We start from the raw sequence: 19,089 nt of genomic DNA on the forward strand, positions 1-19,089 counted from the left end.
AGGAACAGCTGTTACATAGATAGTGTTGTTATGTAGCTATAAGGAACAGCTGTTACATAGATAGTGTTGTTATGTAGCTAGCTAGTGTTGTTATGTAGCTATAAGGAACAGCTGTTACATAGATAGTGTTGTTATGTAGCTAGCTAGGAACAGCTGTTACATAGATAGTGTTTTATGTAGCTAGCTAGGAACAGCTGTTACATAGTGTTGTTATGTAGCTAGCTAGGAACAGCTGTTACATAGATAGTGTTGTTATGTAGCTAGCTAGGAACAGCAGATTGTGGGACAACAGGGAATGAATATTAGTTCCTACTGTTACATAGATAGTGTTGTTATGTAGCTAGCTAGGAACAGCTGTTACATAGATAGTGTTGTTATGTAGCTAGCTAGGAACAGCTGTTACATAGATAGTGTTGTTATGTAGCTATAAGGAACAGCTGTTACATAGATAGTGTTGTTATGTAGCTAGCTAGTGTTGTTATGTAGCTATAAGGAACAGCTGTTACATAGATACTGTTGTTATGTAGCTAGCTAGGAACAGCTGTTACATAGATAGTATTGTTATGTAGCTAGCTAGGAACAGCTGTTACATAGATAGTATTGTTATGTAGCTATAAGGAACAGCTGTTACATAGATAGTGTTGTTATGTAGCTAGCTAGTGTTGTTATGTAGCTATAAGGAACAGCTGTTACATAGATAGTGTTGTTATGTAGCTATAAGGAACAGCTGTTACATAGATAGTGTTGTTATGTAGCTAGCTAGTGTTGTTATGTAGCTATAAGGAACAGCTGTTACATAGATACTGTTGTTATGTAGCTAGCTAGGAACAGCTGTTACATAGATACTGTTGTTATGTAGCTAGCTAGGAACAGCTGTTACATAGATAGTTTTGTTATGTAGCTAGCTAGGAACAGCTGTTACATAGATAGTTTTGTTATGTAGCTAGCTAGGAACAGCTGTTACATAGATAGTGTTGTTATGTAGCTAGCTAGGAACAGCTGTTACATAGATAGTATTGTTATGTAGCTAGCTAGGAACAGCTGTTACATAGATAGTGTTGTTATGTAGCTATAAGGAACAGCTGTTACATAGATAGTGTTGTTATGTAGCTAGCTAGGAACAGCTGTTACATAGATAGTGTTGTTATGTAGCTAGCTAGGAACAGCAGATTCTGGGACAACAGGGAATGAGTATTAGTTCGTACTGTTACATAGATAGTGTTGTTATGTAGCTAGCTAGGAACAGCTGTTACATAGATAGTGTTGTTATGTAGCTAGCTAGGAACAGCTGTTACATAGATAGTGTTGTTATGTAGCTATAAGGAACAGCTGTTACATAGATAGTGTTGTTATGTAGCTAGCTAGTGTTGTTATGTAGCTATAAGGAACAGCTGTTACATAGATAGTGTTGTTATGTAGCTAGCTAGGAACAGCTGTTACATAGATAGTGTTTTTATGTAGCTAGCTAGGAACAGCTGTTACATAGTGTTGTTATGTAGCTAGCTAGGAACAGCTGTTACATAGATAGTGTTGTTATGTAGCTAGCTAGGAACAGCAGATTGTGGGACAACAGGGAATGAATATTAGTTCCTACTGTTACATAGATAGTGTTGTTATGTAGCTAGCTAGGAACAGCTGTTACATAGATAGTGTTGTTATGTAGCTAGCTAGGAACAGCTGTTACATAGATAGTGTTGTTATGTAGCTATAAGGAACAGCTGTTACATAGATAGTGTTGTTATGTAGCTAGCTAGTGTTGTTATGTAGCTATAAGGAACAGCTGTTACATAGATACTGTTGTTATGTAGCTAGCTAGGAACAGCTGTTACATAGATAGTTTTGTTATGTAGCTAGCTAGGAACAGCTGTTACATAGATAGTTTTGTTATGTAGCTAGCTAGGAACAGCTGTTACATAGATAGTTTTGTTATGTAGCTAGCTAGGAACAGCTGTTACATAGATAGTGTTGTTATGTAGCTAGCTAGGAACAGCTGTTACATAGATAGTGTTGTTATGTAGCTAGCTAGGAACAGCTGTTACATAGTGTTGTTATGTAGCTAGCTAGGAACAGCTGTTACATAGATAGTGTTGTTATGTAGCTATAAGGAACAGCTGTTACATAGATAGTGTTGTTATGTAGCTAGCTAGTGTTGTTATGTAGCTATAAGGAACAGCTGTTACATAGATAGTGTTGTTATGTAGCTATAAGGAACAGCTGTTACATAGATAGTGTTGTTATGTAGCTATAAGGAACAGCTGTTACATAGATAGTGTTGTTATGTAGCTATAAGGAACAGCTGTTACATAGATAGTGTTGTTATGTAGCTATAAGGAACAGCTGTTACATAGATAGTGTTGTTATGTAGCTAGCTAGGAACAGCTGTTACATAGATAGTGTTGTTATGTAGCTATAAGGAACAGCTGTTACATAGATAGTGTTGTTATATAGCTATAAGGAACAGCTGTTACATAGATAGTGTTGTTATGTAGCTATAAGGAACAGCTGTTACATAGATAGTGTTGTTATGTAGCTAGCTAGGAACAGCTGTTACATAGATAGTGTTGTTATGTAGCTAGCTAGGAACAGCTGTTACATAGATAGTATTGTTATGTAGCTAGCTAGGAACAGCTGTTACATAGATAGTATTGTTATGTAGCTATAAGGAACAGCTGTTACATAGATAGTGTTGTTATGTAGCTAGCTAGGAACAGCTGTTACATAGATAGTGTTGTTATGTAGCTAGCTAGGAACAGCTGTTACATAGATAGTGTTGTTATGTAGCTAGCTAGGAACAGCTGTTACATAGATAGTGTTGTTATGTAGCTATAAGGAACAGCTGTTACATAGATAGTGTTGTTATGTAGCTATAAGGAACAGCTGTTACATAGATAGTGTTGTTATGTAGCTAGCTAGGAACAGCTGTTACATAGATAGTGTTGTTATGAAGCTATAAGGAACAGCTGTTACATAGATAGTGTTGTTATGTAGCTAGCTAGTGTTGTTATGTAGCTATAAGGAACAGCTGTTACATAGATAGTGTTGTTATGTAGCTATAAGGAACAGCTGTTACATAGATAGTGTTGTTATGTAGCTATAAGGAACAGCTGTTACATAGATAGTGTTGTTATGTAGCTATAAGGAACAGCTGTTACATAGATAGTGTTGTTATGTAGCTATAAGGAACAGCTGTTACATAGATAGTGTTGTTATGTAGCTAGCTAGGAACAGCTGTTACATAGATAGTGTTGTTATGTAGCTATAAGGAACAGCTGTTACATAGATAGTGTTGTTATGTAGCTATAAGGAACAGCTGTTACATAGATAGTGTTGTTATGTAGCTATAAGGAACAGCTGTTACATAGATAGTGTTGTTATGTAGCTAGCTAGGAACAGCTGTTACATAGATAGTGTTGTTATGTAGCTAGCTAGGAACAGCTGTTACATAGATAGTATTGTTATGTAGCTAGCTAGGAACAGCTGTTACATAGATAGTATTGTTATGTAGCTATAAGGAACAGCTGTTACATAGATAGTGTTGTTATGTAGCTATAAGGAACAGCTGTTACATAGATAGTGTTGTTATGTAGCTAGCTAGTGTTGTTATGTAGCTATAAGGAACAGCTGTTACATAGATACTGTTGTTATGTAGCTAGCTAGGAACAGCTGTTACATAGATACTGTTGTTATGTAGCTAGCTAGGAACAGCTGTTACATAGATAGTTTTGTTATGTAGCTAGCTAGGAACAGCTGTTACATAGATAGTTTTGTTATGTAGCTAGCTAGGAACAGCTGTTACATAGATAGTGTTGTTATGTAGCTAGCTAGGAACAGCTGTTACATAGATAGTATTGTTATGTAGCTAGCTAGGAACAGCTGTTACATAGATAGTGTTGTTATGTAGCTATAAGGAACAGCTGTTACGTAGATAGTGTTGTTATGTAGCTAGCTAGGAACAGCTGTTACATAGATAGTGTTGTTATGTAGCTAGCTAGGAACAGCAGATTCTGGGACAACAGGGAATGAGTATTAGTTCGTACTGTTACATAGATAGTGTTGTTATGTAGCTAGCTAGGAACAGCTGTTACATAGATAGTGTTGTTATGTAGCTAGCTAGGAACAGCTGTTACATAGATAGTGTTGTTATGTAGCTATAAGGAACAGCTGTTACATAGATAGTGTTGTTATGTAGCTAGCTAGTGTTGTTATGTAGCTATAAGGAACAGCTGTTACATAGATAGTGTTGTTATGTAGCTAGCTAGGAACAGCTGTTACATAGATAGTGTTTTTATGTAGCTAGCTAGGAACAGCTGTTACATAGTGTTGTTATGTAGCTAGCTAGGAACAGCTGTTACATAGATAGTGTTGTTATGTAGCTAGCTAGGAACAGCAGATTGTGGGACAACAGGGAATGAATATTAGTTCCTACTGTTACATAGATAGTGTTGTTATGTAGCTAGCTAGGAACAGCTGTTACATAGATAGTGTTGTTATGTAGCTAGCTAGGAACAGCTGTTACATAGATAGTGTTGTTATGTAGCTATAAGGAACAGCTGTTACATAGATAGTGTTGTTATGTAGCTAGCTAGTGTTGTTATGTAGCTATAAGGAACAGCTGTTACATAGATACTGTTGTTATGTAGCTAGCTAGGAACAGCTGTTACATAGATAGTTTTGTTATGTAGCTAGCTAGGAACAGCTGTTACATAGATAGTTTTGTTATGTAGCTAGCTAGGAACAGCTGTTACATAGATAGTTTTGTTATGTAGCTAGCTAGGAACAGCTGTTACATAGATAGTGTTGTTATGTAGCTAGCTAGGAACAGCTGTTACATAGATAGTGTTGTTATGTAGCTAGCTAGGAACAGCTGTTACATAGTGTTGTTATGTAGCTAGCTAGGAACAGCTGTTACATAGATAGTGTTGTTATGTAGCTATAAGGAACAGCTGTTACATAGATAGTGTTGTTATGTAGCTAGCTAGTGTTGTTATGTAGCTATAAGGAACAGCTGTTACATAGATAGTGTTGTTATGTAGCTATAAGGAACAGCTGTTACATAGATAGTGTTGTTATGTAGCTATAAGGAACAGCTGTTACATAGATAGTGTTGTTATGTAGCTATAAGGAACAGCTGTTACATAGATAGTGTTGTTATGTAGCTATAAGGAACAGCTGTTACATAGATAGTGTTGTTATGTAGCTAGCTAGGAACAGCTGTTACATAGATAGTGTTGTTATGTAGCTATAAGGAACAGCTGTTACATAGATAGTGTTGTTATATAGCTATAAGGAACAGCTGTTACATAGATAGTGTTGTTATGTAGCTATAAGGAACAGCTGTTACATAGATAGTGTTGTTATGTAGCTAGCTAGGAACAGCTGTTACATAGATAGTGTTGTTATGTAGCTAGCTAGGAACAGCTGTTACATAGATAGTATTGTTATGTAGCTAGCTAGGAACAGCTGTTACATAGATAGTATTGTTATGTAGCTATAAGGAACAGCTGTTACATAGATAGTGTTGTTATGTAGCTAGCTAGGAACAGCTGTTACATAGATAGTGTTGTTATGTAGCTAGCTAGGAACAGCTGTTACATAGATAGTGTTGTTATGTAGCTAGCTAGGAACAGCTGTTACATAGATAGTGTTGTTATGTAGCTATAAGGAACAGCTGTTACATAGATAGTGTTGTTATGTAGCTAGCTAGTGTTGTTATGTAGCTATAAGGAACAGCTGTTACATAGATACTGTTGTTATGTAGCTAGCTAGGAACAGCTGTTACATAGATAGTTTTGTTATGTAGCTAGCTAGGAACAGCTGTTACATAGAGTTTTGTTATGTAGCTAGCTAGGAACAGCTGTTACATAGATAGTGTTGTTATGTAGCTAGCTAGGAACAGCTGTTACATAGATAGTGTTGTTATGTAGCTATAAGGAACAGCTGTTACATAGATAGTGTTGTTATGTAGCTAGCTAGTGTTGTTATGTAGCTATAAGGAACAGCTGTTACATAGATAGTGTTGTTATGTAGCTATAAGGAACAGCTGTTACATAGATATTGTTGTTATGTAGCTATAAGGAACAGCTGTTACATAGATAGTGTTGTTATGTAGCTATAAGGAACAGCTGTTACATAGATAGTGTTGTTATGTAGCTATAAGGAACAGCTGTTACATAGATAGTGTTGTTATGTAGCTATAAGGAACAGATGTTACATAGATAGTGTTGTTATGTAGCTATAAGGAACAGCTGTTACATAGATAGTGTTGTTATGTAGCTAGCTAGGAACAGCTGTTACATAGATAGTGTTATGTAGCTAGCTAGGAACAGTTGTTACATAGATAGTGTTGTTATGTAGCTAGCTAGGAACAGCTGTTACATAGATAGTATTGTTATGTAGCTAGCTAGGAACAGCTGTTACATAGATAGTGTTGTTATGTAGCTATAAGGAACAGCTGTTACATAGATAGTGTTGTTATGTAGCTAGCTAGGAACAGCTGTTACATAGATAGTGTTGTTATGTAGCTAGCTAGGAACAGCAGATTCTGGGACAACAGGGAATGAGTATTAGTTTGTACTGTTACATAGATAGTGTTGTTATGTAGCTAGCTAGGAACAGCTGTTACATAGATAGTGTTGTTATGTAGCTAGCTAGGAACAGCTGTTACATAGATAGTGTTGTTATGTAGCTATAAGGAACAGCTGTTACATAGATAGTGTTGTTATGTAGCTAGCTAGTGTTGTTATGTAGCTATAAGGAACAGCTGTTACATAGATAGTGTTGTTATGTAGCTAGCTAGGAACAGCTGTTACATAGATAGTGTTTTTATGTAGCTAGCTAGGAACAGCTGTTACATAGTGTTGTTATGTAGCTAGCTAGGAACAGCTGTTACATAGATAGTGTTGTTATGTAGCTAGCTAGGAACAGCAGATTGTGGGACAACAGGGAATGAATATTAGTTCCTGTTACATAGATAGTGTTGTTATGTAGCTAGCTAGGAACAGCTGTTACATAGATAGTGTTGTTATGTAGCTAGCTAGGAACAGCTGTTACATAGATAGTGTTGTTATGTAGCTATAAGGAACAGCTGTTACATAGATAGTGTTGTTATGTAGCTAGCTAGTGTTGTTATGTAGCTATAAGGAACAGCTGTTACATAGATACTGTTGTTATGTAGCTAGCTAGGAACAGCTGTTACATAGATAGTTTTGTTATGTAGCTAGCTAGGAACAGCTGTTACATAGATAGTTTTGTTATGTAGCTAGCTAGGAACAGCTGTTACATAGATAGTTTTGTTATGTAGCTAGCTAGGAACAGCTGTTACATAGATAGTGTTGTTATGTAGCTAGCTAGGAACAGCTGTTACATAGATAGTGTTGTTATGTAGCTAGCTAGGAACAGCTGTTACATAGATAGTGTTGTTATGTAGCTAGCTAGGAACAGCTGTTACATAGATAGTGTTGTTATGAAGCTATAAGGAACAGCTGTTACATAGATAGTGTTGTTATGTAGCTAGCTAGTGTTGTTATGTAGCTATAAGGAACAGCTGTTACATAGATAGTGTTGTTATGTAGCTATAAGGAACAGCTGTTACATAGATAGTGTTGTTATGTAGCTATAAGGAACAGCTGTTACATAGATAGTGTTGTTATGTAGCTATAAGGAACAGCTGTTACATAGATAGTGTTGTTATGTAGCTATAAGGAACAGCTGTTACATAGATAGTGTTGTTATGTAGCTAGCTAGGAACAGCTGTTACATAGATAGTGTTGTTATGTAGCTATAAGGAACAGCTGTTACATAGATAGTGTTGTTATGTAGCTATAAGGAACAGCTGTTACATAGATAGTGTTGTTATGTAGCTATAAGGAACAGCTGTTACATAGATAGTGTTGTTATGTAGCTAGCTAGGAACAGCTGTTACATAGATAGTGTTGTTATGTAGCTAGCTAGGAACAGCTGTTACATAGATAGTATTGTTATGTAGCTAGCTAGGAACAGCTGTTACATAGATAGTATTGTTATGTAGCTATAAGGAACAGCTGTTACATAGATAGTGTTGTTATGTAGCTAGCTAGTGTTGTTATGTAGCTATAAGGAACAGCTGTTACATAGATAGTGTTGTTATGTAGCTATAAGGAACAGCTGTTACATAGATAGTGTTGTTATGTAGCTAGCTAGTGTTGTTATGTAGCTATAAGGAACAGCTGTTACATAGATACTGTTGTTATGTAGCTAGCTAGGAACAGCTGTTACATAGATACTGTTGTTATGTAGCTAGCTAGGAACAGCTGTTACATAGATAGTTTTGTTATGTAGCTAGCTAGGAACAGCTGTTACATAGATAGTTTTGTTATGTAGCTAGCTAGGAACAGCTGTTACATAGATAGTGTTGTTATGTAGCTAGCTAGGAACAGCTGTTACATAGATAGTATTGTTATGTAGCTAGCTAGGAACAGCTGTTACATAGATAGTGTTGTTATGTAGCTATAAGGAACAGCTGTTACATAGATAGTGTTGTTATGTAGCTAGCTAGGAACAGCTGTTACATAGATAGTGTTGTTATGTAGCTAGCTAGGAACAGCAGATTCTGGGACAACAGGGAATGAGTATTAGTTCGTACTGTTACATAGATAGTGTTGTTATGTAGCTAGCTAGGAACAGCTGTTACATAGATAGTGTTGTTATGTAGCTAGCTAGGAACAGCTGTTACATAGATAGTGTTGTTATGTAGCTATAAGGAACAGCTGTTACATAGATAGTGTTGTTATGTAGCTAGCTAGTGTTGTTATGTAGCTATAAGGAACAGCTGTTACATAGATAGTGTTGTTATGTAGCTAGCTAGGAACAGCTGTTACATAGATAGTGTTTTTATGTAGCTAGCTAGGAACAGCTGTTACATAGTGTTGTTATGTAGCTAGCTAGGAACAGCTGTTACATAGATAGTGTTGTTATGTAGCTAGCTAGGAACAGCAGATTGTGGGACAACAGGGAATGAATATTAGTTCCTACTGTTACATAGATAGTGTTGTTATGTAGCTAGCTAGGAACAGCTGTTACATAGATAGTGTTGTTATGTAGCTAGCTAGGAACAGCTGTTACATAGATAGTGTTGTTATGTAGCTATAAGGAACAGCTGTTACATAGATAGTGTTGTTATGTAGCTAGCTAGTGTTGTTATGTAGCTATAAGGAACAGCTGTTACATAGATACTGTTGTTATGTAGCTAGCTAGGAACAGCTGTTACATAGATAGTTTTGTTATGTAGCTAGCTAGGAACAGCTGTTACATAGATAGTTTTGTTATGTAGCTAGCTAGGAACAGCTGTTACATAGATAGTTTTGTTATGTAGCTAGCTAGGAACAGCTGTTACATAGATAGTGTTGTTATGTAGCTAGCTAGGAACAGCTGTTACATAGATAGTGTTGTTATGTAGCTAGCTAGGAACAGCTGTTACATAGTGTTGTTATGTAGCTAGCTAGGAACAGCTGTTACATAGATAGTGTTGTTATGTAGCTATAAGGAACAGCTGTTACATAGATAGTGTTGTTATGTAGCTAGCTAGTGTTGTTATGTAGCTATAAGGAACAGCTGTTACATAGATAGTGTTGTTATGTAGCTATAAGGAACAGCTGTTACATAGATAGTGTTGTTATGTAGCTATAAGGAACAGCTGTTACATAGATAGTGTTGTTATGTAGCTAGCTAGTGTTGTTATGTAGCTATAAGGAACAGCTGTTACATAGATAGTGTTGTTATGTAGCTATAAGGAACAGCTGTTACATAGATAGTGTTGTTATGTAGCTATAAGGAACAGCTGTTACATAGATAGTGTTGTTATGTAGCTATAAGGAACAGCTGTTACATAGATAGTGTTGTTATGTAGCTATAAGGAACAGCTGTTACATAGATAGTGTTGTTATGTAGCTAGCTAGGAACAGCTGTTACATAGATAGTGTTGTTATGTAGCTATAAGGAACAGCTGTTACATAGATAGTGTTGTTATATAGCTATAAGGAACAGCTGTTACATAGATAGTGTTGTTATGTAGCTATAAGGAACAGCTGTTACATAGATAGTGTTGTTATGTAGCTAGCTAGGAACAGCTGTTACATAGATAGTGTTGTTATGTAGCTAGCTAGGAACAGCTGTTACATAGATAGTATTGTTATGTAGCTAGCTAGGAACAGCTGTTACATAGATAGTATTGTTATGTAGCTATAAGGAACAGCTGTTACATAGATAGTGTTGTTATGTAGCTAGCTAGGAACAGCTGTTACATAGATAGTGTTGTTATGTAGCTAGCTAGGAACAGCTGTTACATAGATAGTGTTGTTATGTAGCTAGCTAGGAACAGCTGTTACATAGATAGTGTTGTTATGTAGCTATAAGGAACAGCTGTTACATAGATAGTGTTGTTATGTAGCTAGCTAGTGTTGTTATGTAGCTATAAGGAACAGCTGTTACATAGATACTGTTGTTATGTAGCTAGCTAGGAACAGCTGTTACATAGATAGTTTTGTTATGTAGCTAGCTAGGAACAGCTGTTACATAGAGTTTTGTTATGTAGCTAGCTAGGAACAGCTGTTACATAGATAGTGTTGTTATGTAGCTAGCTAGGAACAGCTGTTACATAGATAGTGTTGTTATGTAGCTATAAGGAACAGCTGTTACATAGATAGTGTTGTTATGTAGCTAGCTAGTGTTGTTATGTAGCTATAAGGAACAGCTGTTACATAGATAGTGTTGTTATGTAGCTATAAGGAACAGCTGTTACATAGATATTGTTGTTATGTAGCTATAAGGAACAGCTGTTACATAGATAGTGTTGTTATGTAGCTATAAGGAACAGCTGTTACATAGATAGTGTTGTTATGTAGCTATAAGGAACAGCTGTTACATAGATAGTGTTGTTATGTAGCTATAAGGAACAGCTGTTACATAGATAGTGTTGTTATGTAGCTATAAGGAACAGCTGTTACATAGATAGTGTTGTTATGTAGCTAGCTAGGAACAGCTGTTACATAGATAGTGTTATGTAGCTAGCTAGGAACAGCTGTTACATAGATAGTGTTGTTATGTAGCTAGCTAGGAACAGCTGTTACATAGATAGTATTGTTATGTAGCTAGCTAGGAACAGCTGTTACATAGATAGTGTTGTTATGTAGCTATAAGGAACAGCTGTTACATAGATAGTGTTGTTATGTAGCTAGCTAGGAACAGCTGTTACATAGATAGTGTTGTTATGTAGCTAGCTAGGAACAGCAGATTCTGGGACAACAGGGAATGAGTATTAGTTCGTACTGTTACATAGATAGTGTTGTTATGTAGCTAGCTAGGAACAGCTGTTACATAGATAGTGTTGTTATGTAGCTAGCTAGGAACAGCTGTTACATAGATAGTGTTGTTATGTAGCTATAAGGAACAGCTGTTACATAGATAGTGTTGTTATGTAGCTAGCTAGTGTTGTTATGTAGCTATAAGGAACAGCTGTTACATAGATAGTGTTGTTATGTAGCTAGCTAGGAACAGCTGTTACATAGATAGTGTTTTTATGTAGCTAGCTAGGAACAGCTGTTACATAGTGTTGTTATGTAGCTAGCTAGGAACAGCTGTTACATAGATAGTGTTGTTATGTAGCTAGCTAGGAACAGCAGATTGTGGGACAACAGGGAATGAATATTAGTTCCTACTGTTACATAGATAGTGTTGTTATGTAGCTAGCTAGGAACAGCTGTTACATAGATAGTGTTGTTATGTAGCTAGCTAGGAACAGCTGTTACATAGATAGTGTTGTTATGTAGCTATAAGGAACAGCTGTTACATAGATAGTGTTGTTATGTAGCTAGCTAGTGTTGTTATGTAGCTATAAGGAACAGCTGTTACATAGATACTGTTGTTATGTAGCTAGCTAGGAACAGCTGTTACATAGATAGTTTTGTTATGTAGCTAGCTAGGAACAGCTGTTACATAGATAGTTTTGTTATGTAGCTAGCTAGGAACAGCTGTTACATAGATAGTTTTGTTATGTAGCTAGCTAGGAACAGCTGTTACATAGATAGTGTTGTTATGTAGCTAGCTAGGAACAGCTGTTACATAGATAGTGTTGTTATGTAGCTAGCTAGGAACAGCTGTTACATAGATAGTGTTGTTATGAAGCTATAAGGAACAGCTGTTACATAGATAGTGTTGTTATGTAGCTAGCTAGTGTTGTTATGTAGCTATAAGGAACAGCTGTTACATAGATAGTGTTGTTATGTAGCTATAAGGAACAGCTGTTACATAGATAGTGTTGTTATGTAGCTATAAGGAACAGCTGTTACATAGATAGTGTTGTTATGTAGCTATAAGGAACAGCTGTTACATAGATAGTGTTGTTATGTAGCTATAAGGAACAGCTGTTACATAGATAGTGTTGTTATGTAGCTATAAGGAACAGCTGTTACATAGATAGTGTTGTTATGTAGCTAGCTAGGAACAGCTGTTACATAGATAGTGTTGTTATGTAGCTATAAGGAACAGCTGTTACATAGATAGTGTTGTTATGTAGCTATAAGGAACAGCTGTTACATAGATAGTGTTGTTATGTAGCTATAAGGAACAGCTGTTACATAGATAGTGTTGTTATGTAGCTAGCTAGGAACAGCTGTTACATAGATAGTGTTGTTATGTAGCTAGCTAGGAACAGCTGTTACATAGATAGTATTGTTATGTAGCTAGCTAGGAACAGCTGTTACATAGATAGTATTGTTATGTAGCTATAAGGAACAGCTGTTACATAGATAGTGTTGTTATGTAGCTAGCTAGTGTTGTTATGTAGCTATAAGGAACAGCTGTTACATAGATAGTGTTGTTATGTAGCTATAAGGAACAGCTGTTACATAGATAGTGTTGTTATGTAGCTAGCTAGTGTTGTTATGTAGCTATAAGGAACAGCTGTTACATAGATACTGTTGTTATGTAGCTAGCTAGGAACAGCTGTTACATAGATACTGTTGTTATGTAGCTAGCTAGGAACAGCTGTTACATAGATAGTTTTGTTATGTAGCTAGCTAGGAACAGCTGTTACATAGATAGTTTTGTTATGTAGCTAGCTAGGAACAGCTGTTACATAGATAGTGTTGTTATGTAGCTAGCTAGGAACAGCTGTTACATACATAGTATTGTTATGTAGCTAGCTAGGAACAGCTGTTACATAGATAGTGTTGTTATGTAGCTATAAGGAACAGCTGTTACATAGATAGTGTTGTTATGTAGCTAGCTAGGAACAGCTGTTACATAGATAGTGTTGTTATGTAGCTAGCTAGGAACAGCAGATTCTGGGACAACAGGGAATGAGTATTAGTTCGTACTGTTACATAGATAGTGTTGTTATGTAGCTAGCTAGGAACAGCTGTTACATAGATAGTGTTGTTATGTAGCTAGCTAGGAACAGCTGTTACATAGATAGTGTTGTTATGTAGCTATAAGGAACAGCTGTTACATAGATAGTGTTGTTATGTAGCTAGCTAGTGTTGTTATGTAGCTACAAGGAACAGCTGTTACATAGATAGTGTTGTTATGTAGCTAGCTAGGAACAGCTGTTACATAGATAGTGTTTTTATGTAGCTAGCTAGGAACAGCTGTTACATAGTGTTGTTATGTAGCTAGCTAGGAACAGCTGTTACATAGATAGTGTTGTTATGTAGCTAGCTAGGAACAGCAGATTGTGGGACAACAGGGAATGAATATTAGTTCCTACTGTTACATAGATAGTGTTGTTATGTAGCTAGCTAGGAACAGCTGTTACATAGATAGTGTTGTTATGTAGCTAGCTAGGAACAGCTGTTACATAGATAGTGTTGTTATGTAGCTATAAGGAACAGCTGTTACATAGATAGTGTTGTTATGTAGCTAGCTAGTGTTGTTATGTAGCTATAAGGAACAGCTGTTACATAGATACTGTTGTTATGTAGCTAGCTAGGAACAGCTGTTACATAGATAGTTTTGTTATGTAGCTAGCTAGGAACAGCTGTTACATAGATAGTTTTGTTATGTAGCTAGCTAGGAACAGCTGTTACATAGATAGTTTTGTTATGTAGCTAGCTAGGAACAGCTGTTACATAGATAGTGTTGTTATGTAGCTAGCTAGGAACAGCTGTTACATAGATAGTGTTGTTATGTAGCTAGCTAGGAACAGCTGTTACATAGTGTTGTTATGTAGCTAGCTAGGAACAGCTGTTACATAGATAGTGTTGTTATGTAGCTATAAGGAACAGCTGTTACATAGATAGTGTTGTTATGTAGCTATAAGGAACAGCTGTTACATAGATAGTGTTGTTATGTAGCTATAAGGAACAGCTGTTACATAGATAGTGTTGTTATGTAGCTATAAGGAACAGCTGTTACATAGATAGTGTTGTTATGTAGCTAGCTAGGAACAGCTGTTACATAGATAGTGTTGTTATGTAGCTATAAGGAACAGCTGTTACATAGATAGTGTTGTTATGTAGCTATAAGGAACAGCTGTTACATAGATAGTGTTGTTATGTAGCTATAAGGAACAGCTGTTACATAGATAGTGTTGTTATGTAGCTAGCTAGGAACAGCTGTTACATAGATAGTGTTGTTATGTAGCTAGCTAGGAACAGCTGTTACATAGATAGTATTGTTATGTAGCTAGCTAGGAACAGCTGTTACATAGATAGTATTGTTATGTAGCTATAAGGAACAGCTGTTACATAGATAGTGTTGTTATGTAGCTAGCTAGGAACAGCTGTTACATAGATAGTGTTGTTATGTAGCTAGCTAGGAAGTCACTTCATGTTGAACTCAAAACTCTCACCGAGTTTGTCACCGTCATATATCCTGGTGAGGAACTGTATTGCTCGAATCTTCTTGGGTGTGGCGTCGTAGGCTTCCAACGGCCGAACCAGATGACCTGAAAGAGGACGTTGTTGGATAATGTGTTAGCTAGCGTCTATTAAATGGGGCTAACTGCTTATTAAGCGCCTGTTGACGATAGGCTCCTCTGACCGGGGACGTTTTGTTAAGAGACCGAGCCCCTGACTAAGAGACCGAGCCCCTGACTAAGAGACCGAGCCCCTGACTAAGAGACCGAGCCCCTGACTAAGAGACAGAGCCCCCTGACTAAGAGACCGAGCCCCCTGACTAAGAGGCCGAGCCCCCTGACTAAGGGCCGAGCCCCTGACTAAGAGGCCGAGGCCCCTGACTAAGAGACAGAGCCCCCTGACTAAGAGACCGAGCCCCCTGACTAAGAGACCGAGCCCCCTGACTAAGAGACCGAGCCCCCTGACTAAGAGACCGAGCCCCCTGACTAAGGGCCGAGGCCCCTGACTAAGGGCCGAGCCCCCTTGCTCTGAACAGTAACATCATTGCTCACCGTGCAGTTCTGGAAACATACGGAACGGTACTTTCAGATCAGCGAGAAATAATTTTCAAAAAACAAAAGGTTCAATTGCTACACACATTTATAGGGTTAGTGTTCCCACACGGTCATACCTCCATGTTCCAGCTTCTACCCCCAAGCCATCACACTGCTGAACAGCTTCTACCCCCAAGCCATCAGACTGCTGAACAGCTTCTCCCCCCCACACACACACAGTTAATTATCTATCCTGATTGCCTGGTCACTTTTATCCCTCCCTGCCTCCCTACACATTGTTTTATTGTGTTACTATTTCCTTGTTTTTTTCTCAACATATTTTTCTTACTTTTTTACTTCTGCATTGGTCTCCTAAGTAAAAATGTCACATTAAAGTCTACACCAGTTGTATTCTGTATGTTTATTTAACTGGGCAAGTCAGTTAAGAACAAATTCTTATTTACAATGACGGCCTACCCGGCCAAACCCAGACGACGCTGGGCCCAATCGTTCGCCACCCTATGGCACTCCCAATCACAGCCAGTTGTCATACAGGTTGTGACCAATACAATTGGATTTAGACTTGACGAGCCATCTACCTTCCTTCCCTCCCCCTTCCTTCCCCTACACCCTTCCTTCCCTCCCTTCTTCCTTCCCCTACACCCTTCCTTCCCTCCCCTCTTCATTCCCCTCCCTCCTCCTTCCCTGTCCTCCCCCTTACTTCCCCTACACCTTACTTCCCTCCCTTCCCCTCCCCCTTACCTCCCTCCCTTCCCCTACACCCTTCCTTCCCTCCGATCTTCCGAACACATTTACATTTACATTTAAGTCATTTAGCAGACGCTCTTATCCAGAGCGACTTACACCTCCAGAGCACCAGCTTCAAGACTAGTATTTGCTGCCAAAACTGGAAGAAGCACCAGTGAGCTGAGCCTGAGGTCACACTGACTTCCCTTCCTACTGGAGCAGACTCAAATACATTCCTGCCCCGGTCTCAAAACACACACGCATACAGGCAGAGGCTCTGTGCAGGTTTGTCTGTCTTTCCATGGTTGCAGAGGCCCAAACAAAAAGGGAGTCAATGTTAGTGGGAGACTGGTGCATGTGTGTGACAGTGCATGTGTTAGCCAGGTGCGAGTACAGTATGAGAGAACATGAGTCAGTACCTTTGTAGGCATTGAGCGAGCACGTGACTAACATAAGCACACAAGCTAAGTCTATTAGACTGGCAGCACGAGGGAACATTTCAGAAAATGTGCTCACTCCTCTAAATGTTTTAGCTCAGAAGGAAGAAAGATTTCTCGTCTGCAGTTGAAAAACAGCTCTACATTGACATCTGACCAGATCTATACAAAGTACACACACACAGAAATATTGATATGCAGAAATATATCTACACACACACAAGCAACCACACATCAACTCCCCCCCTCTCTCTTGTATACCATGTTGGAGTAATGCATGTCAAGACTTAACATTTCTAAAGTAGACTCCATATACAGACTGCTCTGCCCATGGCTGGTCACTGTTCAACTGTGCAGACAGACCAAGCCACTACATAGCACACAGACTTGTGAGCAGGGTCACCAAGCTTGTTTTCAGGACAACCAGTGAGCTTTCTGTAGCCCCTGTACTGGCAAACACATACCACTAGAGGGCACTCATACTCTGCATCACCAGCCCAGAGGCCTTCGTTACCCGACAAAATGAACAGTTAAGTTAAGAAATTTGAAACAACACTGTTGGGAATGACTTATTGGTGCTGAAATAAGTAACAGGTTTGGAATTTGACCTGTGTATCAGGGTTGAATTCAATTTCACTTGAATTTAGTCAATTGAAATTCTGTTGAAAATACATTTCAATTAAACTCAGGAATTGACATCCCTGTTTTCAGTGTGTCCAGGAGAGAGCAGTGTTAAGCTGAGGCCTGTGGTTTTGGGTAAAGGTGGGCATCGGCAGGCGAGGCCCAAACAGAGCCTCTTACCATATGTACCATATTCAGCTGGGCTGGTGCCTGGGTAGAAGCCTGGAGTGCCCGGTGGGACCGGGTACTGCTGAGGGGTGGCCACGTACGTTGACCGGTACTGTCCGGGTATGTGTGTAAGCGTAAAAAAGCCCATTTAAACGTGGTCGGACCTTCGTATGGAGGGTGTGACGCAACAGCGGTACCTCTGGGGCACGCAGAGGCCAAATCAAGCCCCGTACCGCGTCGCCGCGAACCTCTCAAATGTTGTAACAACGCAGAGGGCTCTGTATAGTTCTGCATGTTCGGAAACACGCTAGATGGCTCATCAAATCTAAATCCAATTGTATTGGTCACAGCCTGTATGACGGTAGGTGGGGGGTGGTACAGTCCTGTGTAAACACAAAACTCACTTCCTTCACAATATCTCTGCACCGCTAAGTGCTAGAAGTATGAAAGCCCTGACTGAGCGGCAGCGCAGCCTAGTGGTTAGAGCGTTGAACTTGTAACCAAAAGGTTGTAAGTTCGAATCCCCGAGCTGACAAGGTAAAAATCTGTCCTTCTGCCCCTGAACAAGGCAGTTAACCCACCGTTCCCCGGTAGGCAGTAATTGTAAATAAGAATTTGTTCTTAACTGACTTGCTTAGTTAAATAAATATCAAATAAATGAGTGTAGTTAACTCAGCATTTCCCAAACTCGGTCCTGGAAGTCCTTTAGTACATAAAAACGCAACAGAACGTTAAATTAACTAAAACTGTGCTGTACTGAACGACCAATTGAAAAACGGTGAGGGGTTGTATAGCTTCAAAAAGCACCGCTTGTCTTTAACAACGAGTCACTGCTTCACACCGAACGGACCAAACTAGTCTGTTCACGACACGTTTTGGGGAAAAACCGCTCAGCACCGTAGCAAACGTTGAAACGAAATGAACGCACCCCCGCAGGTTTAGTTTATGTCCTTGCGCTACACAGCTGATTCAGAGAATACATAATGAGTTGATTTAAGGTTATTTAAATCAGCTGTGTGGTGCTAAAGTAAGGACCAAAAACGAACCTGTTCACCGGGGGATCTAGTCCAACCAACTGGTCCAGCTCACAGTCAACGTTACCACACAGTTAGCTAACATATCTAACTAGCTGGGTATCACGTGGTCTAAAACTAAAAGTTTATAAACATAGCTAGCTAAACAAACTGTTAACACGGGAGTTAATTATTAACTATTTTAGGCAGAGACGTTATTAGAAACCTGTATTGGGTTCGCGTAGATGCTAACGTTAGTTAGCTAGTTAGCTAACTGCATCTGTGAGAAAACGTTACTAACATTGAAGGATGTCTCTGATCTCACAGAAATCACTGTCCTGTTCATTCCTGAACGCCTCAAACGCCACAGATATATAATAATCCACTATCCACCGATTAACAACACATTCCACATCTAGTCCGCGGACCGCACTCGACTCCATGTTGTCGTGTTGCCGCCACATCTACGATGTAAATAAACTGATGTGTATTTCATCTGCCGCGCTGGTTTAGTGTTCAGTCAAACTTCCGTCTGGCCGCATTTCGCTCACCTTACGCCCACCTACGCTCACATTACGCACCACGTCAATGACGTCATCGCGGCAAACCGATTACCATTAATTGTGTTTTATATATATATATATATAATATTGGATTTTAATTTTAAAAATGTTGCTTTTGGGGACAGATTTTTTTTTTTAAGTGTTTGTGTATATAACATTTACCAGACAGAATGAAGAAA

At 38.6% G+C, this 19,089-nt stretch overlaps 1 protein-coding gene across 1 annotated transcript in view; it reads right to left on the reverse strand.

Annotated features, from left to right (window-relative positions):
- LOC135571079 (telomeric repeat-binding factor 2-like) overlaps positions 1-18,887 on the reverse strand; it is a 43,330-nt gene extending 24,443 nt beyond the window's left edge. Inside the window, exons 1-2 of the mRNA XM_065016886.1 lie at positions 18,649-18,887; positions 14,822-14,917 (exon numbers count right to left, since the gene is read on the reverse strand). Coding sequence (XP_064872958.1) covers positions 14,822-14,917; positions 18,649-18,811 — 259 coding nt within the window. The 5' untranslated portion in view covers positions 18,812-18,887. The remainder of the gene's footprint in view (positions 1-14,821; positions 14,918-18,648) is intronic.
- Positions 18,888-19,089: the final 202 nt, after the last annotated feature.

This window comes from Oncorhynchus nerka, unplaced genomic scaffold (assembly GCF_034236695.1).
Source record: "Oncorhynchus nerka isolate Pitt River unplaced genomic scaffold, Oner_Uvic_2.0 unplaced_scaffold_788, whole genome shotgun sequence".
NCBI lineage: Eukaryota > Metazoa > Chordata > Actinopteri > Salmoniformes > Salmonidae > Oncorhynchus > Oncorhynchus nerka.